The sequence below is a fragment of the Papilio machaon genome, chromosome 10, assembly GCF_912999745.1.
Source record: "Papilio machaon chromosome 10, ilPapMach1.1, whole genome shotgun sequence".
Classification (NCBI taxonomy): domain Eukaryota; kingdom Metazoa; phylum Arthropoda; class Insecta; order Lepidoptera; family Papilionidae; genus Papilio; species Papilio machaon.
In genome coordinates, this window is record NC_059995.1 from 1,890,548 (window position 1) to 1,917,543 (window position 26,996).

At 32.0% G+C, this 26,996-nt stretch overlaps 2 protein-coding genes across 2 annotated transcripts; one reads left to right on the forward strand and one right to left on the reverse strand.

The window, feature by feature from the left end:
• Window positions 1–3: 3 nt before the first annotated feature.
• On the reverse strand, window positions 4–26,442 carry LOC106713361 (adenylosuccinate lyase). Its single transcript, XM_014506164.2, has 3 exons — window positions 26,189–26,442; window positions 1,174–1,469; window positions 4–1,082 (listed from the first exon to the last, which is right to left on the reverse strand). Exons 1-3 carry the CDS (start codon window positions 26,354–26,356, stop codon window positions 68–70), a joined length of 1,479 nt encoding a protein of 492 aa, XP_014361650.1. The 5' UTR covers window positions 26,357–26,442; the 3' UTR covers window positions 4–67.
• LOC106713362 lies at window positions 2,425–23,662 on the forward strand. Its single transcript, XM_045679851.1, is given in 9 exon segments — window positions 2,425–2,583; window positions 7,959–8,155; window positions 8,596–8,725; window positions 9,190–9,301; window positions 10,086–10,201; window positions 18,079–18,249; window positions 20,086–20,191; window positions 21,240–21,371; window positions 23,450–23,662. Coding segments are annotated over 9 exon segments (1,161 nt in total). The 5' UTR covers window positions 2,425–2,532; the 3' UTR covers window positions 23,596–23,662.
• Window positions 26,443–26,996: the final 554 nt, after the last annotated feature.

Sequence of the window (26,996 nt, forward strand, 5' to 3'; positions counted from 1 at the left end):
CGCTGTAAATATATCATTTTATTCATTAACAATGTGAGTTTGTACTTATGAATTCAATGTAAAAACATTAAATGTTTAAAGCTACTGGTTTTTCTAGTTCTGACAAAACATCTTTATATTTAGAAACCAGAGGATTGATTTCTTCCTCGAGGAACTCGGTGACCTGTTCCGGTGCTCTGCCAATGAATGTAGAGGCATCTAAAATGGCGTCAAGTTGAGAGATAATTGGGGCAAAATACGAGTCTTTCTTCACGCGATCAATTAAATCATTATCTTTGCCGTGCTGTTTCACTTGCGCGCCCGCTTCGTGCGAAAGAACCCTTATTTTCTCATGGCAAACTTGACGATCTCCTCCAGCTTGCACCATTGCCATAATAATATTTTCCGTTGCCATAAATGGAAGTTCTTGTGCTATATGCCGCTCAACCACCTTAGGGTAAACAACCAATCCTTGGCAAATGTTAAGAAGAGTCAGTAGGGTAGCATCGGCGGTGAGGAAAGCCTCAGCCAGAGTCAAGCGGCGGTTCGCTGAGTCATCGAGAGTGCGCTCTAGCCACTGCACCGCGTGGGTGTTGGCGGCGTTGGCGTGCAGAGTGATCAGATGACGCGCCAGCGCGCAACAACGCTCTGACCTCATTGGGTTTCGTTTATAAGGCATAGCACTGGACCCAATCTGGGACGTTTCAAACGGTTCTTCCAATTCCTTTCTTGAGGCGAGTATACGTATATCAGAACACATCTTGTGCACGGTTGCTCCGAGTCCAGAGAGAGCAGCTATGACTTCTAGATCCACTTTCCTCGAGTAAGTTTGTCCTGTTACGATGTAACGTTTGTCGAAGCCGGCAAGTTCAGCGACCCGCTTGTCTAGTGCCCGAACTTTTTCCGAGTCTCCGTTAAACAGTTGCATGAACGAGGCCTGAGTGCCCGTCGTACCTTTAACTCCTCTGAAGCGCAAATCGTCTCTAGCGCGAGATAGCGCGCGCTCGTCCATAAGTAAATCGCTCAGCCATAGCGAAGCTCGCTTCCCCACTGTAGTCAGTTGTGCTGGCTGCAGGTGAGTAAAGCCGAGAATGGGAAGCGACCTGAAAATAAAGATAAAAATCTATGGAATCGTAAATAGAAACAAAGTATTACTCTACCATGTAATAAAAGTAACCACTAAAGCACACTTACTTGTACTCATCAGCGAATTTCGCTAGTCTACTAATGACTGCAGCAAGCCTTGGCAAGAGCAGATCCAGGCCATGTCTCAGGACTATCAGGTCAGTGTTATCTCCCACATAGCAGGAGGTGGCGCCGAGGTGTATGATAGGCGCGGCACGAGGGCACCTAGCAGCCAGGGTGTGCACATGTGCCATGACGTCATGGCGCACACGCTTCTCATGCTCCGCCGCCGCTGCGAAGTCAATATCATGGATAGCTGACTCCAATTCGGAGATTTGCTCATCGGTTATATCCAGACCCAGCTCCTGAAGGTTAAAAAGAAAAATGTTCTATTAATAACCTCTCAATAAAAGCGATATTAAAAGTATCTGTAACTGAAAAAATATTATAAATAATACGCAAATTATTTTATTTTATACTAGCTGCCGCCTGCAACTCCGTCCGAGCGGAATTAAAAAATAAGTCAAATTTACAACAAAAACAGATAGTAGTCGATTCTCAGACCTACTGAATATGCATATAAAATTTCATAAAAATCGGTCAAGCCGTTTCAGAGGAGTATGGTAACTAACACTGTGACACGAGAATTTTATATATAAAAGAAATAATCTTAACGAAAGCTTTGCAAGGAATGTAAATTAGAAATGAAATGTAAATAGTTAGTACTATCCGAGTTATGTAATGAGCATGAGTGGTAGTAACTATGATATTATATTCGGATAATTGTTGGGTTTAGTTGGTTTAATTCGTCATAAGAAATAACATATTTCAACAAGTCTTATTTGTTTCGAGGTAACATAGGCGTGCAGCCAGAGAGGCATACATTTAAAAAATACAGTCGAATTGTTAACCTCCTACTTTTTGAAGTCGGCTAAAAACTAGGGCCAGCCACATCCCTGTATTACAGTTATCAGGGTAGGTTGCGACTACAAGAATAAAATTAAAACAGAGAATGTAGGATTCAGGTCACGCGTTTTCCGAAACAACCAGTTCCTAATTCCTATGAAAATCTAAAAGAAAATTGTACCCATTTTCTAAGAATAATCAATGAATCATAGGAAATTCTTCGAGCTAGAGAATCTATATCATACGACTCTTTTTTAAATTAGTTCTCTATGAAAATATAAACGCTAACACCAGAATGTGCAACCTGTCCCACTAATTCGCTGAAACAGATAAGATTAGAAACTCGCACGAACTGATAAAAAAGCATTGGATCTGATAAACCATATCAACCAGTGACTAGTTACCTCTTAACTAAAACGGACAAAAGGAACGAAGTGCAAAAACAAAAAGACAAAGAAATCAAAAAACTAGTGCTTTATCGACAAAGTTTTAAGTTATTACTAAGTGTGCGAATTAGTGATAATGGTGTCCGTCCAAACAATAGCCACTATTGTGGTAAAAGTATTTAAGATTGTAAGTAAAAAAGATCTATTATCTTTACCTGAATTATTCTTAAATGAACATAATTTTACAATTAAGAAAATAGCTTTTTTGGACCACAACCGTTTTATAGTCACATTTCGGTTAGTCATTGATTTGTAAAATAATATTGCTAATAATAAATTAATTATTCACTGTCTATTGGTTGCAGATAAATCATGTCGTGCCATTTTATGAGACATTTATTTTCATTGCTCATTATAATAATACATTTAAAATAAACAAAATTTAGTCATACTTTTGTGGAACCTAAATCTTATAATTTATATTTACAGTATCGGCATAAAGCTTAAATATCACGGAAACAAGGATAATGTAGTTTTAACGTAATTTTTCAATTCTGATCTGATGACAACATGTTTTTATGCAGGTGTAACGGTAATGGAAATCCTCTTTCGGTTATAAATCTACAAACTAAGCATGGGCGCTTGGTTCTCTCAAAATTTATACTTACTTCTAAATATTTATGTGATTATTAATTGATCATCATAAATCAAATATGAACATTTTAACACATAACATGTGTCTTCAGACATAGTAACCTGATTTAAATGATTACTTGACGAATTATTAAATCAGTTTTATAATTCATAATCAATTTTTCAAATAGAAAGAAAGGGATAACGATATGTATTAATTATAGTGTCACGGGAAACTAAAATCTAGTCTTAGATGACATGTGGTGACATCACATTGTACTTTAATAGATAACGGATATAGTCTATGGGACAAACTGTTCTCACTTAATGAGTGTCCCAGTTCGCTTGTTTTTGTACAGCTAGGTTATAAAAGTCGATGATAGTCCGTAGCGGCCTCGTTTCCTATCAGTATAGATAAGGCCGCACCTTGTAGTATTAGTTTTGTAGCGTTCATTAACGTGTGGACTTATATTACAATCGATTGAATGAATCCATTTTAGTTAGTTAATGTTAGAGATTTCATCGAAATTTTTGACTATAATATAGCTAATATTATTTGACTGTGAATATTTTAATTGTTTATTATCGGCGTCTTTACAACCTTTTGCCATAATTATTTGCTACATGGCATGTTATACATTGCTAGTTTACTTCTATTTATTTTCATGCACTATGAAATAAATAAACACGAGGACACCATACTAATCAAAATTATGTCAATAAATAGAAATGTTCCAAGATACTAAATTAACTTTTCTGATTTTATATCAGCGTTAGATAAAGTAAAACCGTGAGCTTGCAGATATTAGGTACAAAATTGTTAAATTATGAATTACAACAGGCGGTGTTCTTATTCACTGTATGTACTAGTTGCAAAACAGTAGAGCTAATATGTGCTTATCTGATGGTTTGAGAGCATTAGTCACGCCTCCCGCAAGGTACTAAGCTTGGACCGCAAACAAGGTGACTAATGTGCAGTGAGTAACTCTAAATATTACATGCATAGAAGCGGAATTTAGCCTCAGCGGCTCTAATCAAACTTCTTAGTACAAAAAACATTAGAATTCACTTGGGGTTCTTCCGCTACCTGGAATACAGGATAGTGGTGGAGTTGTGAAAACTTTAACCCCGTATTACTACTACAAATTAGGAGTCACAATATTTAAGTAACCCCTTAAGATTCAAATTTTATTTAGTAAAATGGAAAAGTGAAACACAAAAATGACACTACTGGCAAGTTAAGATACAAAAAAGAATGTCTTTTATGTGAATAGTTTAAGTACTAGGGTTAAAATGTTTGTTAGCGCCGATGTGTACAATTTCAAATACATTTCTGACAATTTTATTATATAAAAACTATAGTAGGCTGTTACTGGCTCTGAGTAGCTGCCGTTTCTAACAATACCATAAGTGTATCAAATAATAATGATTCCTCAGAGGTAGTGGACAAACAAACAGCATTGCCTTCACCTTGACGTGGACCATTATACACGTAGATCAGACGTGACCGCTTTACTTTATGTTTATGTAATTGACCACTTTATGGTGATTCATACTTTTTTGTGTCATAAGATTTCTGCATCCCATAAATATAAATATTTCTGGATATCATATCAATCCTTATTTAAGACTAAATTCAATTTACTATTGAAAAATGTTCCTTAGGAACGTAATGAATAAGAAATTCAATTGCTTGAAAATTAACGCATCACTCCATGATACTGATATTCCACAATACATTTAGAGCTGTAGGTAAAACTGTAGTTATCAAAGACTAATGTGTTCGTGTATTATTGTAATTCTAAGTCTATGTTAAATCACAAGCCACGCTCTCTCTGGCATAGCACCGCGCGAGGAAGTCATCAATGTGTATAATTGTTTGAATCCGAGCTTCCTGCGACCATCGGCTGTAATTAAAGTCGACGTTATGATTCCGACTGTAATTGTCAGCTGCCTGATACAGACCAATGAATAACAGAGATATTTAATCATATTTAAACTGCTTACCGTGGTTTTTCACTGATGAGACTCATGTTTTTTGTTTTGAGAAAACAGAAGTAACAATATATTTTGATACAAGTTTTTCGGCAGTGGAATTTCATTAAACATTACACTAGCCAATTCATTATACGTATTTTACCAATATAAAATTTGCGAAAGTTGGTTGGATGGATGGATGTTTGTTATTCCGTAGCTCCAGAACAGCTAAAAGAACTCGCTGTTTGGCATAGATGTAGAACATAGTTTGGAAAAACATATAGACTAACAAAGTTTTTTTTTATTTAGTATGGACGGCGTCGAGGACAGTTCAAGTTAAAAAAAATCAATTAACACCAGAATTTTCCTTTTTTTTTGCTTATTATTATTTTGTTTAAAATCGTGTTTGCTTCTTCATAAATAATATACTGTGTATATTATACTAAAGGTTTGTTATAAAAATCAAGCGTAATTTTTCTAATGATGCATGTAAAATGAAACTTGTGGTATGATCGTGTCAAGGTTGCGTAGCATCCAGTGAAAACGACAGTTCATTGCTGAAGCTAAACCAATTCTATTTAAACGAACTAATGACTCGTATCATTGATTTTTAGTAAATAATTTATTTTGTTGTATTTACATTAACTTATTAGTTACTATTTTAAATCTAATAACTGACTCACGTTAAGTGATCGCTAAATGAGACCGTTAAATTCTATATCAAATCCACATAAGGGGAGACTACGTAATTTCCCTGAGTGCATAAAAAATGATGTTAGGAATGTCTCCATGAAATGTCTACAAATGTATACTCTGTGCAACATTCATGTAGAGCCATTTGGGTTTTGACTTCTGCCCCGACAGATGACTCTTACACCAATTGAATACAATGTCCGGGGTGCAGAATAAGATCGTTTATTTTTAATAGAAATCAACAAGAATATATCTCAGATTCAAATACAATGGCTAATATCAACGATATTTTACTAAGGATTAGAAACTAGAACAATACAGGTGTGAAATCCGAACTTTATATGGACCGATTTCACTAGTCAAGCACTCTCAGTGTAAAAGATAAATGTAATTTCAATCATAATAATGTTAAATACCTACATATGGGTACAGTTTAATGTCGATCTCTCATCAATCATGTCAGGAATGAGTTGTACACATGTGAGGTCAGAATTTCAGAGCAGTTTGCTAGATTGATTGATTACGAGCACAGATGTCGGTCGAACTCTCGACACACAAGGGGCATTATAGGGATATTATAGGAATTATATAAGTAACACATGATTTTGCATGACAGTTGACATAACATACAGGCAGACCTTACTATATACTCGTAACTCGGACATGCCTAAAATCATCATGCAGAGCCTATCGTGTGTGACTTGCATTATAATAATTGTTTACTTCTATTGTATTATTAACAATGTTATCTAATAATTAATACCGCAACTAAAAATACATTTATTTATTAAATCTATGTGTAATTTTTCAATGCAACAAATGTAAAAATCATTTTTTTAATGTTATATTCTTCGTTTGCCTTGAAGTGTACGGTATTGGAGTTTTGTTATGTCTGAGTACAAGTTGTTTTGCTTTTGTTTTGTACATTTTTTTGTTGTTACCTTTGCTTGAAACATGGTAACTGAAAGCCATTGAACGTTGTATACATTGCAAATTATTATTGATTTTTTTTATTACTGTACATTGCCGGTTATTTAAATTTTCATTTTAACTGGTATTAAATGTAAATCAATACGCGAATGAACTATGCTTTCTGTTTTTTAAAATGATCAATCAGTAGCCTATGTGTTCTTCCAGACTGTGTTCTACATCTGTGTCAAATTTCACCTTTGACCCTTTCTGGAGATACTTTCTGACAAACATCCATCCATCCATCTAAATTTTCGCATCTTGCTAATATTATAAACTAGCTTTTACCCGCGACTCCGTCCGCGCGGAATAAAAATTGAAAACGGGGTAAAAATCCTATGTCCTTTTCCTGGTTCTAAGCTACCTGCCCACCAATTTTCAGTCAAATCGATTCAGCCGTTCTTGAGTTATAAATAGTGTAACTAACACGACTTTCTTTTATATATATAGATGTGAATGTTTGGATGGATAGATGGGTTTTAGTTTGAAGGTATCTGCAGAACGGTTCAACGGAAGTCTAGAAGAACACATAGGCTACTAAATAGGTTTAGGTTTTTTAATTTCCCGCGGACAGAGTCGCAGGCGACAACTTGTTTATGATATAAGTAAGTCTTTAAAAGAGATTTCGTTAAATATACAGGTGACGTTAACAAAAACTTTTCATAGAAAAGTAAAAAGGAATGATATCAAAAATTCTCGTCATTAATATCTTATCAAGTGTATGTCAACAAATGGCGATTCCAATTGTATGAAGTCATATTTGAGAATGTGACACGTCTTCAGTAACATATTCATTTAGTATTTGAAAACGGCATTGTTTTTGAAATAACTGACTAATAAAAACAGGATGTTACCATGATAAGAAATAATTAATGATCAATCACGTTTTTAAGACAAGAAATTTCATTTTAGATGTTGATATTCTAGTCATTTTAATGATATTTAATGCGTAAAAATACCAAATCTATAAATCTATAAAGTACGAAAATGACATAGTTCGGATTAAAATTCGAATTTCGCTAGCACCAATTTCATAGTCTTCTTTAGACTTCCTTTTTTATTAGATCTGGCTTCAATAATAAGTTCTCAGCCAGTCTTCTAGTTGATCCCAATAAATCTTAACGAACATAACTTACTTTTCCTAAACCGCGTTCAGTTCTAACACTGGTCCGATCGATTAGTCTAACTTTGGCTTTAGGAATATCGTTTAGTATGTGTTGTATTAATAAGTCTGAAAATAAATTAACTGTCTATCTTTAATGTCTCATCTGTTATGCCTCTAAATTCCAGGTGCTAAACATCGTTATCCTAGTGTTGTATCGCACTGGGTACAATGGTGAGTTCCTCGGTGTCGGTGGTACGTGGAACCTCAACGAGGAGAAGAATCCGGATGCAGAAATCGTCGCTTCTGGTGTCATCGTTGGCTACCTTATCTACACGCTTGTACAAGTTGTTACATTCTTGTTCGGCACCACTGAGCATAAACGGTGAGTGGACTCGCTTAGATCTCATTTGATCATAATTAAACTGGTATTTCGGGAACCAATTTACGTACGAACAATCTGAATAGCGCAATTTATACTTTTTTACACTACTAAAGGGATAACATTTCCGAAAAACGACTTCTAATCTTTCTTCTTTCTTGCCAGAACTTTTTTCACATCATTATATCATTTTTTAAAGAATATTCTAAAATAATTAATTACATGATGTAAAAGTTTATTAAGTTTAAACAATTTTTAGACATTTTTAAATCTTTGTTTTAAAATGGGACCAATAGATAGGCTATCCTCAGTCAGTCGATTTTTTTTAAATCAAGGTATTATTATTATTATTACCTCAATTAATTAAAACAACCTAAATATACAAAATTTAGACAATGTTTCAATTATATTTTAGCTTAAACATATTTTCATACTTTTTACAGTGCACTAGGTGACATAGTGATGAACTTTGTGGGCGTGTTCCTGTGGATCGCGGTGGGTGCAGTGGCGCTGCACTATTGGGGCGGCTACCAGGGCGAGCACCAGTTCCAGTTCGTCTTCGCAGAAAGACAGGTCTCATGTCTCATACATTACACGCATAATTCTGGAGTTGGGGGACAACTAAACCATTACAACTCAACGATATTGATAAAATTTTGCGACATTTAAAAATAATATATACATATATGTTTATTTAGTGTTTATCCAAGATTCTGACTTACTCCAAAAAGCAAAAGGTCTAGTACTTTTAAATATGAACCTCAAAGTATTTGCGAAAATCTTATTTCGAAGCATGAAATGAAATAGCTTACGATATTTTGTGAACCATCACGAAACGCCATTAGCTACAGCAAAAATGATAAAATCCTCTAATGGGCCAATCGTAGCCGTAGTGAAACCTCCAAAAATTTAGCGTTGCATATTTCAACTTCAGTTAAAACCTAATATACTTCCGCGCTCGTCTCTTACAAAGGGTCGGTTCTCTTAACGAGCTCTACTCTGAGTATGTCAGTTAATCCTACAAATTTAATTTACAGGTGGGACTAGCAGTGGGCGCTCTCTGCGTGATCCAAGGCGCGGTGTACTTACTTGATACGGTACTTGCAATAATACACTTCACCAAGGAAATGTAAACGCAAACACAACATCGTTAACTTAATGTAGAGTTTGTGCATTGTAATAATATAATACTTTAGAAAATACGAAGATTTACATAAGAAATATATTAATAATTTATCAATATTCAAAATTAATTTAAAAATTAAAGTTGTTTTAATTAAATTAAACAAAAAATTTAATGATTTTTAGCATATGAATATCCAACTACGACAGATTAATTCATTTCATTTAATACTTTGTTAAATATTTGATTAAAAATGCAGTAAAATTTAGTTATTTTAACAAATATTTCTAAATACAGCTCTCGTCCATGAACACTTTTTTCCCCACCTTTTTATTATAAGAATATATTTTATTTTAAGTACTTTGTTTTGAAATATTTTTTACTGTGAATGTTAATTTAAATTAAATAAAATTTTTAGCTAAGTAAAAGGCTACTGTTTAATTTATGCACCCGATGTTAATAAGAACTATTGTGGACGGAACCATAGGATAAAATAAAGAATATGTAAGTTCTTGGATGAACTCACCTAAGTGAATTATAAGATTGAGGGTCAATGCAAGTGTCAAATTAGAGATGTCGGAGGTTAAACAATGATATCCTATGCGCTGGGACATCTCGATTATGATTCATTAATGCTTCAGAATTTCAAATAGAAACTCCTTGCTCCTTAGTCACTGGCGGGTTAGAATACTGCCAGAAGTTAAAAAAAAAATTGTTCCGTTCTCTTTTTTTGACAATTGACAGTAAATTTTTGTATTTTTAATTATAGCTAGTATTCAAAATTTAAATTAGTGATATTAAATTTATTAGAATTAAAACTGGAGTGCTTGTACACTGGGAGCTTAGTAACTATATCACCGATCTCGAAGGATTTCCTCTGCGAACTGGATATCTACGCTGTCACAATTGCTCCGCTAACGGAAGACGTAAGTATTTGTACTTTCATTTTACAATTTAACTGAACTCGCAAATTGCACCGTTTTCTTTTTAATTATTAAATTAGCCCATTTGTAAGAAAGATTAAGGGTATTACTAAATCTTTTCATTATGTAGCACTAGATGTCGCCCGCGACATTATCCGCGCGGAATTAAAAGAAAAACTTTAGTAACCTATGTGTTCTTCCAGACTATGCTCTACTTCTATGCCAAATTTTATTGATATCCGTGCAGCCGTTCTGGAGATACGATTGTATTTAGTACAGTAAAATAATGTTAATGAGAACTGAAAACTAATGATATAAAAATCTAAATTTAAGTATTAATTTAATTGGTATAATAAGTCATAGATTAATTTTAAAAACATAATAAAAACAGTTTACGTGTTATATGAACGGGAAATAAACAAATTTACTTCATGCATGCGGATATCGGTTAATTAAATTTTCACGTATTTGATATGAATATCCTCAGAATTATTATACACTTTTTTTAGAGTTTTCATGTTTAATTATAATAATCGTAGTTAAGGAAACTATTATATGAGTTGATTATTATTTAATTTTAAGTTAGTATTTTATAGTTATTATAACATTAATTACGTATATTGATTAATTACGTTATATGTTTTGTTAATAACAGACTAAGTACTTATTAGAAGTTGTTTAATATTTTACATACTAGCTTTTACCCGCGACTCCGTCCGCGCGGAATAAAAAATAGAAAACGGGGTAAAAATTATCCTATGTCCGTTTCCTGGTTCTAAGCTACCTGCCCACCAATTTTCAGTCAAATCGATTCAGCCGTACTTGAGTTATAAATGGTGTAACTAACACGACTTTCTTTTATATATACATATTTATTTTAAAATAACTATATTTTCATTTATTAAACAAAAATTAATCGAAATTCTAAAAACTAGACAAAATTTACACTTAATTGCAAATATTCATGTCTTACCTTAATGTAAAGAAAATGTCCGTTTTATAAGTTACGATTTGATACGTCAAATACAGAAGTGGGCAATATTTGTAAATACTAAGTTCATTCCAATGTATTACATTCGTGTAGGAAACTTCATCATATTTTTCATTCTGTCATCATCAAATTAAATCATTACCTCAGGTTTATAAAAGAAACTATTGTTGTGTATCCTTGCGCGAACATTTGCGATGACGCTGGTAATTACGATAATTGTCCACATCGTACAATACTTCTGTGTGCATGAGACCTTGTTAACCTGGACACTACTATGTAGTTTAATAGTGTAGTGTTTAAAAAAGTAGGTTTTGTCTTATATACTGGGACTGTAGTACATACAACAAATGTTTCTTAGGCTCTTCTGTTTTTTCTTTGCTCTTATTTTTCAACTAGCTGTCGTCAGCGACTGCGTCCGCGCGGAATTAAAAAAAAAACTTAGTAGCCTATGTGTTCTTCCAGACTATGATCTACATCTATTCGAAATTTCAGTATCTATGTGTTCAGCCGTTCTGGAGATAACTTTTAACAAACATCTATCCATCCTTCTAATAATTCGCATGTATGTATAACATTAGTAAGATGTAGAAAATTTGTTTGAACAGAAAATAAAAGTTTTTTTTGTAAGAGGTTAGGTTTTTGAATAATTCTGAATAATAATAGGAATGTCGCTAGTTTGACAATTACAACTCTAGTGATGTTCATCGTATCGACAACATGCATGCGGTTTTAAAAGTCGTGTGTACCGAATCATTCGCTGTATGAACAAATTCAGTGCTTATTCAGTACTTGTACAGATGGTGCGTTCAGAAGTAACACATACTATATCATAATACACCACGCTTTGCCCTACTTATACTTAGCGTAATGTACTAGCCTTATGCCATTAAGCGTGGCTTTATGTAAACCATAATTTATATATAAAACATATCGTTATCCCTGTAATTTTTGTCAAAACAGTGATATGTTTTAAACGGAGATTTCGGTCTTAGAAACCCATGGTAAATATGGTCATAAGTTGATAGACGTTTGACGTAACCTTGAGTTAACACAGAGCTGAAACATTCGTGAAAAATCATATTGTCACTTTTTGATAAAAAAACGGAAGTATAAATTTTTTTTTATAAATGTTTCTGCAGTGGAAATACACGGTTGGAATGACATTCGAGTAGCCTAGTTGGGGAAGTAACGGCGCAGTTTCCATTGAGCTGCTCGCACGTACAATACATTAAGTGTGAGACGTATGGGGACTGCGTTTGCATTAAAAATAGGCTCGTAGTTACAATAACTATCGGCATATAGTTTAACAGTTGTAGGTATGTGGCGTTTGATTTGTAATTAAATTGTCTGGAAAATTCATATTCAATTGATGTACTGGATCCGATGAAAAAAAATGGCTATCCTAGTTAAATATATCTGTACGTCATAGTAGTAATGCAATAAAAATTCAAATACATATTCCTTTGCTTATTTAGTAAAAAAAAAAAATTCAACAGAGAAATGTTTTATAAACTTCACTAATTACATACATATGCTCCATGTAGTTTAAAAGAATGATGTCAGTGAAAACAGGTCAGACGATGTTTCAGAACGCACCCCGACCACTGACAGACAGTTGGCGCCAAAACTGGCGACAACATGGCGGGTATGCCATTGGCGGGAGAAATGGATCAATCTTTCTTAATTTCTAAGGACAAATGAAATTTTGAATTGAAATCTTTCTTCCTTTAGAAACTGAGTCTATTAATTTCATAATCATTTCTTTACAAAAATTAGTAAACATGCTTTTGGAAATTTTAACTCTGTAGGCATTTCTGTGTACCCATAAGAAGCTTTTCGATATAGTTATAGCTTAAGAAGATTTTCTTAACTATTAATTATTACCTAAATAGAATTTAGTAGACAAAAAATGAAACGTTTTCAGGTAGAGCTTCATTCAAAAAGACTGTGATTTGTCGCTTTATGTCATTATAAAGCGTAGAGGCTTTGTAAGTGTCACGAAAGCCTTACTTAAAGTTCATTATCAAAGTTTGAAGTATATGAATAAATAATATAACAATGGGTCATGCTTCGATAACATGGTTCGTGCACAAAGCCTTATTGTTTGTCACAAACACGCCCTGAACGATCAAACGTGCACTCTGCATTATTACATTTGTACGCACGAAAAATGCAAATCAGGTTACAAAAATATTATAAACAGTGTTACTAGCATGAATATTTGAGACGATTGCTGTGATATTGTTATAAGTGTACCAATAATCTCATACTAAGTTTGACATAATTGACGATTACGATGTAAAGACGATTGCAAATATTCGTTTAGAAATTATTTATGTTTGGTTGTTGTTTCTGATAAATTCAAAAGTTGGAAAACTTTTATCGATAGAAAATGCTTTTGCACTATTTTAACACAAAAATTTAAAATAGATATTTTTTATATGTAGTAGTAACTAATGATTCTTCCAGAATTGAAAAAAAAACTTCTTCAATTTAGTAAAAAAAATAATTAAATGAGGCTATTGACCAAGAAAGCATTCTTTCTTTTAAATTGGTACAAATTTTAATCAGTTGGTATTATCGGATTTTTTTTTCAAACTGCAGCCTGTATTTCATTTTAAATTTATGAATGAACCACTCATTGGTATGAATAATACAAAAATAAAATGGAGCATACGTTATGTGGTCTGAAAATAGTTATCCTGTTACAATATTGTAATACTTATTATAATTGACACCAGTCAATGAATTGCGAACATATTTATCTATTAAATGAGTAATTATGCGAATAAGACATAATAATTTATGAATCATTGTGACCTAATTGCATGATCCATGGTGTGATGAATAATTTTACATGATTTTCAACTGTATTTATATGTAAAATGATATCGATAAGGAAAAAATCCCTTATACATTATTCTATGGTTTATTCCTCGAATCTGACGCTGAAAGATCGAGTAATGCATAGAATTTTAGCAAAGTTTCCCTGAAATAAAGTAGCACCAGAGGTTAGAGATGATTAACAAAGATTTCCGCTGCCGTACAGACATATTGTCGTCCCATTCATTGTCTTTGAAAAAAACAATGATAGCAATATGTTTTTGTACAGGTGTATAGGCAGTGGAAGACCACGGTTAAGGAAGTGAATACAGAAAAAAATTGGCAGACGACAATCTATTTGGTACTGGACAAGGAAATGGTAATGAAATTAAAGCAATAGAAGTTACAATCAATAATTGTTTAAAATTAACAATATTTTTACCTTCGTTAATTTTACATTTATAATCATAACTATTAATTAAAGACAACAGTGGAAGTATCAATAGTGCGTGCGCATACGCTTGTTTGTATGCAGTTATGCGCGCGCTGGCTTTTAGACCGGAAAACGCTAGAAAGTGACTTTTCAATTTACGAATAGCTACATAATAAATTGATCAGTTGCACATTTGATATTTATTCTATTGTCGAGGTAATATTTAATATAATAGTAACTTATATTATAAATAAAACATTACAAAATAAAATAAAAATATACGTGACAATAAGAAATCTTTAAATAGTTGTTAGTTATTTCAACACTCTTTCCATGATTGTTAATTTCGTCATTGTTTTATTATACAGGTGTTCATTGTTATTATTCCTTGTTATATGATAACAATAAATGTGTTATACTACGAAATTATTGCCTTAGAAGAAAAATAGGGAAAGCATTAAAAATATTCAATTTGTTGTTTACACTATGAATGTTGCTAGTGAAAACTACATTTAAACTTTACTTTAAAAAAAGTTACGATATGTTCCGAAATGTTCCGTTTAAACAGATTTGCAGATCAGATTTACTCAAATTTTCAATAAATTCAAAGAAAATAAGCGAAGTTACGTATGTAACTTTTCTCAATCAATGTATTATTAATTAAATCGATCTTCTAGAATGTATTTTTACTACGCACAACTGCGGTAATGCATTTTCTTGACCAGTTACAATTGACACCCAATGGCGCCTACTTTATTAGACAATACGCTGTAAAAAGGGACGATATAGGATACAACAGGGATCATGTTGTTTTGTTCCATAAGTCATTGAGGTGCGGCGATGGCGGCAAAATGTCAGTCGCTCAGTAAACTTCGTCGACAGAGGTCGCGTCCATCGATTAAGCTCCTTTACTACGCGTCGCAAATTATAAAAATATTAGTGTAATACAATAGTGTATCTTTGAAGTGGATTACTTCGCTTCCTTCCAAATAAGACTTTTTAATTTTTGGTAAGATATGTTTTTTTATTAACAGCTAACTTAAAATTATTATAAAATATTTACAAACTAAGGGCTAATTAAAAGACATATTGTTTTAGCGCTAAGAAATAAAATACTGAAATTAAGACAATTGAATTTTGAATAATTGTAACATTTAATTAATTTTGATACAATTATGATATCGAATTCAAGTATTTCAACTTCTCAAATTATAGTTTTTAAAACAACGGTTATGAAAAAAACAATGTTACGAAGCCTACAGGTATAAAACTAACATTCACAAATGGTCAAATAACTTTTTACATAGTTTATTCGTTTTTCCAAAGTTTTAAATATAGCATTTCGCATGTAAGCCTTACGCATATTGAATTATTTTCAGTAAATAGTGTTTTCTTCCGTGATGATATTAATCATTCGTACAAATAAGGATATCGAAGGATATCGCTTTATCATTTTATCTAGTGGAATTGCGCGAATCGAACCCACTATCACTTTATCGGATGTCCGTACCTTTTAACCACTGGGTTATTGGAGATTTAAAATTTCTTATTAGTTATCAATCGTTTTTACTTTAATAAAATTCATTGGGAATTTAAAAACAAATTAAAAAGGTACTATTTCAGGTTAAAAGTAAACTCGAGCAATAAAAATCCTTTTGAATCCTTAGCGATCAAGTTTGTCATGTCTGAAGGAAATGAGATATTCTACATGTTTCCCTTGAAGACTGGCGTTGTTAGAAGTAATTTGATCTGTCTTCAGTAGAATCGTCTTTCAAAACTTACTATATTTATATTCAATATAGCATATTATCTTACCACACTTATTGACATAGGATGTAACATGGAAGTCAAAAAGTGGGTCCGAATTTGTCAATCATCCTAAGCCATATTATAACTAGCTCAGGACGCAACCTATTTGAAATAAATTGTACATCATGATACTCGTACCTAACTTACCGTACATTTCCACTGCTGTAACTCTTACTAGGTAGGTGTTTCAGCTGTGGAAACTCAGTGTTAGTTTAGGTTAATAATTTTATGAATATGTTTCCGATTCTATTCTATCAGGGATATGTCTGGCACTCTGGGGTATGGGTGTCTGTTCATATTTATAAATTAAACTATAAAGTAATATATTTAGCTACAATGCTGTAATCTAGTAACGTAAGCAGAGACTATCATGTGATAGTAAGATATATCTTTGTTATTTCTAAAATTAATTAACTGGAAAACTTATTATTGGCCTTGCTTTGATTTATATGTACGGGTTGTCATTTTTGTAATTAATACGCTGTTGGTTTTCTTCTTAAATAAATAAATAAATTACAAATTTCCATTACGCGAACCAGGCCACACCTCTCTAGTTTTTGTAGTAATATTAGCAATATGTTGAGTTACTATTAACAAGCTATTAACAGGCTGTACTGGGCGAGCCGTTTGTGTTTTTGTCCAACAATCCGGCGACTATTGGAAAGTGCGCATGCGTGCGTTCCATGCGAGCGATTGGCACGCGTTATGCACATCGCGATTTTACTTCATTATGTAAAAAAAAATGTGCATTATGCACTAAATTATATTGTATTATGTTTTCTACGCACTCTGTTAGTATTTCGAAGATTTATTATTGATATGTATGTAATAGGTGAACTAACTTGTTACAGTTTGGCACAGTACAAGTTATTTCTTCTAAAATAAATAAGAGTCGCAAAATTATAGATCTACAGAGCTTCTGTAAGTTTCAAAGTCCCCTGCGATCACCAATAAAATACAACTCGGCTATATAGAAATCACCGTAGGTAATTTAATTACTTGTATACGATATCGTTTCCGTAATTAATTTTAAAACAAAAGCCTTACGGTCTGTAATATTACAAATTGCTTACTTCAATTTATAACTTTAGTCGTGATGGATTTTTAAACTACGATTAATGGTTAATTTGTTTAAATCGATTTGCCGAGTTTAATATGAAAAGTTTTAATTTCCTTGCCATAATAAGAAAATATCGAATCGATATTATATCTGTATCTTACAGTTTTGTGTTATAGTTTGTTGTCAATAGTAAAACGTAATTGCGCATTAAGAAAGCTCGTTCGTAACCGGTTGTTAAACATGTTGCACGTTATATGTACATGGAACGAAACATGTACAAAACAAGACTTAAATCATAACAAATATAATGTAACTTCTTATATGTTCACATATATGTATGTATATATTTTATAGCATAAAAATATACAAAAGTTACTACATTTGCAAGGTTACGTGTTACGGTTCCGTTGTCCATATTTGAGTTGAACAAAAAGACTAGAGACTATATGAAGACAATATAGTAAAGGTAACTTATAAACCAAGCACATCTAAGTTATGAGACTGAAGGGACAAGTATATCTACGATAACCTCCAGTATTTTGTAGAGACATGATACTCTACAGAGTTGATCAGCTACTGCTTAGAAGCAGACGCAACGCAGACTGCTTAGAAGTGAGTGAGAGATAGAGACAAAGCTCTATCTCCCACTCTCTTTTAAAAAGTTAAATATCGAGTTCTATCTTTTTCATTACGTGCATCTCTGCCTCAGTTCTAAGAGTGACTCTTCGAGGTGCTATCTCTAAGGTTCTATATTTAACATGCAGGTGTCGGAGTTCGGTGGCGGCGCGCGCGTGGTGTGGGCCATGTCTGCGGGCGACAGGGAGGCTGAGGCGCAAGCCAAGAAGGGAGAAGAGGGAGATGGCAACGAACGCGACAGCCGCGCAGCAGCCGCCCTCAAGCGCAACTGGTGTATCGGACTCAGGATCACTGAAATGGTAAGTAACTTAAAAGTATCTAGTTCTTTCCTGTAGAAGAATTTAGAAAGAAGATACGTTTACGTGCTGAAATCTCGCATAGGTCATCTAGGACTTAAGGAATCTCCAAACTCTTCCCTTCGGATACCTGATTTACATCAACGAAATGAAGCATCTGGCAAAATGATTTATGATTAAAGTTTCTTCGAATAAACAATATAAAGTTTGATAAAAAGGAAGTTACATCAATAATATTAAATTAAAAAATGTTTAAGCTTTAGTAGAGAAAGCTACGAAACCGAAAGCTTTGACAACTAACTAAACGTATTAGAAAATGTAGGCATATTTGTTGTGTCAATGTACATTTAAATAGAGAAAACGTTAACAAAATACTAAAGACGCCTTTCTCTTATAATAATTTGCGTTACATCTCAAACAATATTTTTTTTCACAATCGTATACACAATTCGTCACGGCTGTCAGAAACATTTCCGCCTCATTGTAACTTCGTCTTCCGTTAAAAGGCAATTTTCTATTTTTTTTGTTTTATGTTATCAATACTGATAGTGAAATTTAGTAGAAAAACGATTCGTTTTCTTATACAGCAGTTAATAATGACATCGCAATAATAGATAGACTATATTAAACTATTATAATCTATGACAGTAGATCTAAGATCTAATCTATGACAATATTATTATAATCTATGTTATCTGTGGTCTATTGTATGTAGGGTGATAAATATTATCTGTAAAAACATTCTAATAGTCGTAATTCGTTAACAATGATTTAATTTATTTTTCTATATCCTCATTTATTTGTAACTCCTTGATTATAATCAAGCGTTATTATTATAACTGTACCGTGACCGGGCTAATATAACGCGTCTTCGGCCTCAATTGATAGAAAGAATGCGATAATCGACACATATATGAATACAATGACAAACATTGAGAACTCACATTGCAATATTGAGAAGAACGAATACATAAATACGCATCTCTTGGTTGTTATTTATTTTTAGAAAGATGCTTAGGAACATTTTACTTTCACGATTAATAAAACTTAAGAGACTAATTACCACACTCAGTCGTCAAGTAACTCAGGTAGAACTTTAGTGTTAATATCAGAAATAAACACTAAAAGACTAGATAAGTAAGCATTTAATGATTCTAATTAGTAATAAATAGGCTAATCCTAGTGTGTCACACTTCGCTACTTAAAACAGAGTTCGCCCTTTCTCACAATATCTGGGATTTTTTTTATATCATACGGCGGCAAAAGAGCAAGCAGTCACCCTTATTCGCTAAAATAGCGAAGCTACCGCTGCCCATAGAAATATACTTTGCCTACCTTTAATCGAAAGAGGAGGGGACGCAAAGAAAGATAATAAAATATGAGTATAACGTTTGGTAAAGTTATATTATATGTTGATTGTACTTTATGTTAGTGAGTTGGTCGTGCTTAGAAATCTATTTCATGTCTGGGAAAGTCGTAGTCATTAAGAGTAAGTACGTCTAATAAACGTCATAGTAAATCACTTACGGTGAAAGTGTCGACTAAGAAAGATATCCAATTATTATTATAAATAACTTTTGAAAAGCTTTTGTTGTTAAATTGTATAACCGTGGTTTTTCATTGCTAAAATATTCATACAAAAACATATTGTCATGTCTTAACCAATAGCAATTTTTTGTAAGGATGTGGAAATTCAATTTGATATAAGACGAAGACTTCATAACAATTGGTCAAAATATTTGGCAGAATGCCCACAAACAAAAAATCCACAAAAATCAGTCTAATCTTTTACATGAAATTAATAATAAATGAAGATTATTAATTATTGTTTTGTTTCAGATATTATCTGTGATCGCAATCGGTCTGATTGTGGGTGCTCTGTACTCGCCGCAAGTCGTGCAATCTGACCATAGACACATCGCTCTCATCTTTTCATCATACTCAAGTAAGTGTCAAAGACTAAACACAGTTAACTAAAAAGATTGGCTGGTAAATTCATGTTTTATAAGTAAAATTCATTTATTAAATCGGTACATTTTAATACGTATCCAATCGATGTTATTTATTTGATACACTTGAGACGAATTTTACAAAACGCTTAGAACTAAATTTGTCTCTGGATGCAGTTGACTAAGAAAGACCATGACCCAATTGTTACAACAGATTATGTTCTAATCTTTCAATTTACAGGCAATTATTTTCCGATTGTACTAATTCACGCTCGACTTGTTACCGCCAAATGTTGTAAGAGATTAAAAAGACATTGGTAAATGGTTTATAGGAACATTCTACAATATTATTTACACTTGACTATTTCTTCTTAATTCTATATTATAAATTACGTACACTATTTGATTTGGCAAGTAAACAACAAGGGAACAACTCAAAGGGTGCCAACTCAAGTGCAAACTAGAATAAAAAGTTTTCTAGAATATTCACTCATTAACAGTCAGTGACACAAGTTTAATTTGTTTTTGCTAATTACGCCTTAATTAAGTGTATCTCCGGACAGGTATTGATTACGCTGAAACAGATGGCGGTCGTTTGTCTTCAAATATAATTAAAGAATAGATAAAAAAGCATGATTATACAAAATATACTAAGCTTAGCTTTTTAAGCAAAAAAAGTCTTTTTAAAGATATATAATCGTAAAATCTCAATAATCATATAAATGTCACTAAAAGAAAAACGTTTTGCACGAACTGTGTGAAAACTTGAGAAAGTACAACTACTGGTGGCCATTCAACAATTAAATGCATTAAACAATTAAATACAGACTATATTAGATAGATACTATATTACTAGACTAATTAAATATAGATAATGGTACACAAGACAAGACATGAAGTGACAAAGATGTGCAATTTTTCTTTGACAGCACTATGTAATTTGAACTTTTCTTTTCTTCCCACCGGGCCAGATAAATTTGTTGTATTATATTAATAGTACCCACATGAACACATAAAATAAAGCTTAAAATTTTTGGTATACAGGCTATATCATCATTACTGGGGTGCTAATCATCGCGCGACTGCTGGGCGAGTCTGCTGGCTGGAGAACATCAATTGGCTTCTCAATAATGGGCTTCATCATGTTTACTGCTGCTGCAGCTGTTATATTCTATGGTACGTGATTTATAATTTTTTTCTGTGCTGTTAAATTAGAGCGAAAGACATCCACTCTCCTCTCCAGAGTTCGGTACAGTATATCCCTACATCAGTGGTCATGTCTAAATTCAATTTAATCTTTACTGTATTTTAACTTGTTTTATCGCTTGCCAATTATTTATGTACTATGTCAGCGGAATTTAAAAAAAGAACGTAATAAGTAGCCTATGTGTTCTTCCAGACTATGCTCTACATTTGTGCCAAATTTCATCAAGATCTGTTGAGTCGTTACGAAGATACCTTCAAACAAACATCTATCCCATCTTAACTTTCGCATTTATAATATTAGCAAGATTTGTTTTTTTTTTTATAGTTGTTATGTAATTTGTATAAATGTTCTGAATATGGTCACGAAAATATTTGTCTTAACCTTGGGAGTTAAATGAACAGTGAATTAATTCGATTGCGATTTAACAATTAAATTAGTATGCAATAGGGAAGCAGTTAAATCATTGACTTCCTTTAAACTTAACTGTAATAAACAAGTTGTAACATAAATACATTCATAGATTTAAAAACTACGTCTATAACAATGTTACAGTTGATTTCCATTAAACCTCAAACTTTTTCTCTTTGCTGAATAACTTCCTAAAGTTGATGTGGAAGTAATTTTTCAGTCAAACGAATTGAAACGTCCTTTACCAGTCCAATAAGCTTATGAAAAAAGAAACAGTTGTTTGAATCACACAATAAAAAGATACTCCATAAAAACGATAAACTTTACCCTTTTAAATTACTAAATAGAGCGGAAAGACAATCTATAAGGTAAATCTAATCCCATTGATAAAAATTCATCTTTTTTTTTCCTTTTGTCGAGAATTTTAAGTACTTATGTATTATCATTGAGCTTATATAAATTCTAGAATCCTATTTAGTTTATTCTCTAATATTGGGATTGTTGCGATCTCTAGAAATTATTTTCCTTCCTTTCCTTTTATAACAAAAGTGTATAAGACATTAATGTATAAAAGCAAATAGCTGGTTGGTTCTTTATTATAAATACAGACACTAAAATGTACAATATGTTCTAATAAACTTTATTAACATTTATAACAGTAGTGACTCAAGCTACTGGCATTTAATTCAGTGTGAAGTAAACGCGATAATGTCTAATTACTTTTCTAAATGTGTACTCTTGTTTACGTGCACATATTAAAATAGTAAGTTATGACCGACTCTTCCGTATCGATATATCATTTTTCCTGCCAAAATATTGACGATAGAAATGTAAATAACCTGTCACAACCGGTTATTAACGCGTTCGGAATTTTCTGATTAAATAACGAACGGTTATAAGTTATTTCGTAAGTCCACAAGTAAGGCAAGTTTCTTCAATTAGATAAGGCAAACGGGTTTTACATTTTCATTTGTTTACATTCACATAGTTTACACTTGAACATAAAAAAGTGACTGGTAATCATGCCCTATTTATATTATTTCAAACCAATAATGGAATCCAGTGCTGGATTAGAACAGGTAAAATGGAAACACACTCTTGAAGACATACTTTTATTGAATTGTAATCGAGCGCCGAATTCTAAAGTTGGACGGGAATAATATAATCTAGGCATGATGAAAGCTGTACAAAATATGGTTCCATTTCAAATGTAAGTGAATAAAAATTGTCATTGTCTAAGACCAGTAGAGTAAGTTTCTACTAAAAAAAATTGTTGTATTACATTCATATATAGTTAATATAGCTGTCGTCCGTGCAGAATTAAAAAAAAACGCAATTGGTAGCCTATCTGGTCTTCCAGACTATTCTCTATATCTGAGCCAAATTTCATCAATGTCCATTGAGCCGTTCCGGAGATACCTTCAAACAAACATCCATCCATCTAAACATTCGCATTTATAATATTAGTAAGAAGCTTTACCGTGAAGTTCATTGGCGAATTTCTTGTACAAAAGAAAATTACTAATCTCATGTTATACAAAGAAAATGACAGGGATGAGAAAAATTTTACACAATTTAGCAGTCAGTCAATGTAAATATTTTTAGTATGCTTTTACACTAATGATGTTTTTTATTTCAGATTGGCACAGATCTTACTACGCGAATCTTCGTCCGAATAAAGAGGCTTACGATTTACTAATTTCTTCAGGTGTTTTCTCTATCATTAATGCCGCTGTTTTCCTTATTCATATTTTCTTAACTTTCAAGAAAGAAGCTGATTATTAGGAAAAGTTAGGTTTAGTATTAAGTTTTAACATTTAGTTTTTGTTATAATTTATCTACAGTATCAAAGATAGGATTAAGATTTTTTTTAATTTTATGCATATATCATTTTTATTTACTCCCAAAGTAATTCAAATTGTATTATTTAATAGTAATAATTATAGAATTAAGAATAGTTTTGTATTTTTGTAGCGGTTAAGTAAATAGTTGTCCTCTTGTCGTAGCTAAAAATAACTTTTGTAGCAAATAACAGTTATCCATGTTGCAGCTAAATAAAAATCTTATTAGCTTTTTTCTTCTTCTATAAAATCTGTAAACTTTTTCGGCCGAGGAAGTGCAAGCTTTATAAATATAATTACATAAAGATATAATAAAGGTAAGTACATAACTTAGATATAAGTTACATTAGATGAATAAGTTTAAGTTTAATAAACATTTTTCAGTATTCAATATAATCTTTTGTCTATTTTAATATGTATAATATTATTTACTATACTTATGACATTCCGTCAATATATGACAATTTAATTAGTGGTATTATGAATATTAACGAAATAAACCACCGTTAAAACATTTATAACTAACCTATTTTTAAGCATTTTCATACTTAATTCGATCGTCTTTTGTTTTTTTCGAAATCTTTTGTTTATGACGTCATAATTTAAAGACCAGGTTTCTAAGTTATTGACTGGTCTACTTAAGATCTGACGACATTAAATCCGACTACGCGATGAAAATTAAGGGACCTTTCGGACCGACAGACAGGAGATCAGAGTTGATTTTTATAATAAATAAAATTTAGCTTTATACTATTGAAAACATGTTTAATTTTTTTTTTAATTAAAACAAACGTGAAAAGGATTTGAAAAGTAAAATTATATCTTATTTCAGTTGTATAAAGCTCAATTTTATTTGCGATATAAATCTGCTTGTGCTCTGTCCCGGTTGGTGTGAACGGATTCTAACTCGAAATTTGAGCATTGGGGTCTATTGTTTTTCTAAAGTCGCGGCGAAAACTTAGAACCTATTACGTGTTATTCCAAGGAATCTCTAATGCCTAATTCTCAGTTAAAAGCGCAATTTATTATAATTGTTATTTAACACATATTGCTATGATCTTTGTTAACTTACTGTGTTTATTCTCCTTTCAGTATTTTAATTAAACTTTTTTTAATTTCTAAGAGTTATATGTTTAAAGGGAGAACCAAAGCAGTAATCAGTATCCGTCCAATTTGTAGTTAAGTTTATTTTATTATTATTTTTTCTATCATCCTACCTTTAAATTACAAATATTGCAATTAAACGGTAAATTTTTTATTGCCTAATAAAGTTCAGTCGAAAAAATTAAATAATACAGTTAAAATAGATTTATATTTTGTTTGGTGATAGTTTACATCTCGACTAAACATTGGTAGGATTTGGTAGGATATTTGTCATCATCATATTTACGTATAATCAGTTTTTTTTTAGAAATTAATATCGTTAATTTTCTGTATAATTTACTATAAGAAATAATGTAACATTAAAGCTTTTAAACAATTATTAATACGCAAGATTAATAGAGAAAAATATGAGACGAAGTTATTCTTTAAAAAAACATGTAACAAATAAGCAATTCATAATTTTGTTATTAAGTAAGGAATAATTGGTTTTTTTTTACATTTGTAGATTAATGCCTGTTTTGTTAAATAGCTTAAACGTTATTATTAATTATTAATAATTAAAAGTAAAAAATGTAATTCGGCGCTAATGTTACCTTATGTTATTTGCAATCATTATAAGGGAAAAGGTACCCGCGTCAAGCTATACGTAATATTTTATATATTTATTTTGCACACACACACACACACACACACACACACACACACATACACACACGTATATAATATGATAAATATAACTTATGTACATATTCAAAATTGTAATCTTTACTATATTAAATAAAAAACAGTATATTTGAGTTTCATTTCAACATAATACTTCAGATGGTAGCGATGAGGTAAAAAACTTCTTTTTGCTTGCTATAGATGTCAGTATGATCAAAAATAATGTTTAAAGCTTGTAAGATTTTCCTCTCACTGTAAATTCGTAACCTATAATTCGGGGTTTTAAGTTTAGTATCCAACATAGACCCGTCTCGAATATGTCGGAGGTTAATCTAAATATGGTTACATGATAAGGATGGTGGTAGGAGACGTCTTATTGGATAATATGGAGAGAAAAAAATTGATAGCGTACATAATTAGTTGAGAAAAAGTTATTAAATAATGAAAAGTCCGAATAACACACGTAAAATTTGAAGTTTGACCATGGCTAGATTCGTGTTAACTTTTTTACATGTTGCTAAATTGGCTGACTTAAGGTTAAGGTGACAAATCAAATTATAAAAGCATTGTTATCTGTATATAAACATTGTACCTATAGTTAAAATTTCTGGCTATATACTTATTTTTCGATAGGATAGGAAAGTAGATATGATGTTTCTAATATAAGTCGTAATAAAACTGTCTGAGACTAACCTCAAACTTTTTGGTACATGAACATTTGACGTTACTACAAAAAAACAATAAACGAAAGTTAACAAAATAGTTCCTACCTTTTCTGCTTTCGCCAGATAGATCCATAACTTTCGCCAAGTTGAAAATTTCTTTTGATCACTAAAATTATATTGCATTTCTTTTGAAGCATATCGAGTGCTAAGTGGTGACCGATAATTGCAAAATTCAGAGTTTTGTATCTCAATTGGGGCGTCGATTGAAAACATTTTCACTCAATTAAACTTTTAAACACAAGTTAACAAACCAAATGAAGAACTAAACTATAAGAGGTTGTTTATAACATCTGATTTTGAAATTGACAACATTTGACAAACAAACTGGTCTGGGTTGTCAGAAATTAAAATTCTACACAAAATGTGAAAAATAACTAAACAAATCAAATGAACTTAATTAATTTAAAAGGCATAGATTAAAATGATTTATTTACTTTTTTTGCCATAATATAGAATTGCTACAAATTAACTGAAATGGAGCTAAAAACAAACGTTGTAGATATGATCACATGTTTGTAGAACAGTACATTGAGTTTATGTTATTTTGATGTTGGGAACAATGAAATTCACTTACTAGCAACCCTAAAAGTCAAGGTAGGTCAGGGCGGGTAATTTAGTTCTGATAACAGGGTTATCAGACTTATATGATGAAACTTTTAAGTTTTTCCGCTTTCAATGTTTTAGAAACATCTATGTAAATACTTTGAGATAGTATGAACTTGAATATATCTAACGTAAAGTTTCATATAATTGCTAGTTTTAGAAATACCTCATGCTAGTGCCCTCTGTACACTATCTAGTACGCAGTACGATAAATGATGCAATGTGCTTAATTTTAGTAAACAATATTGAT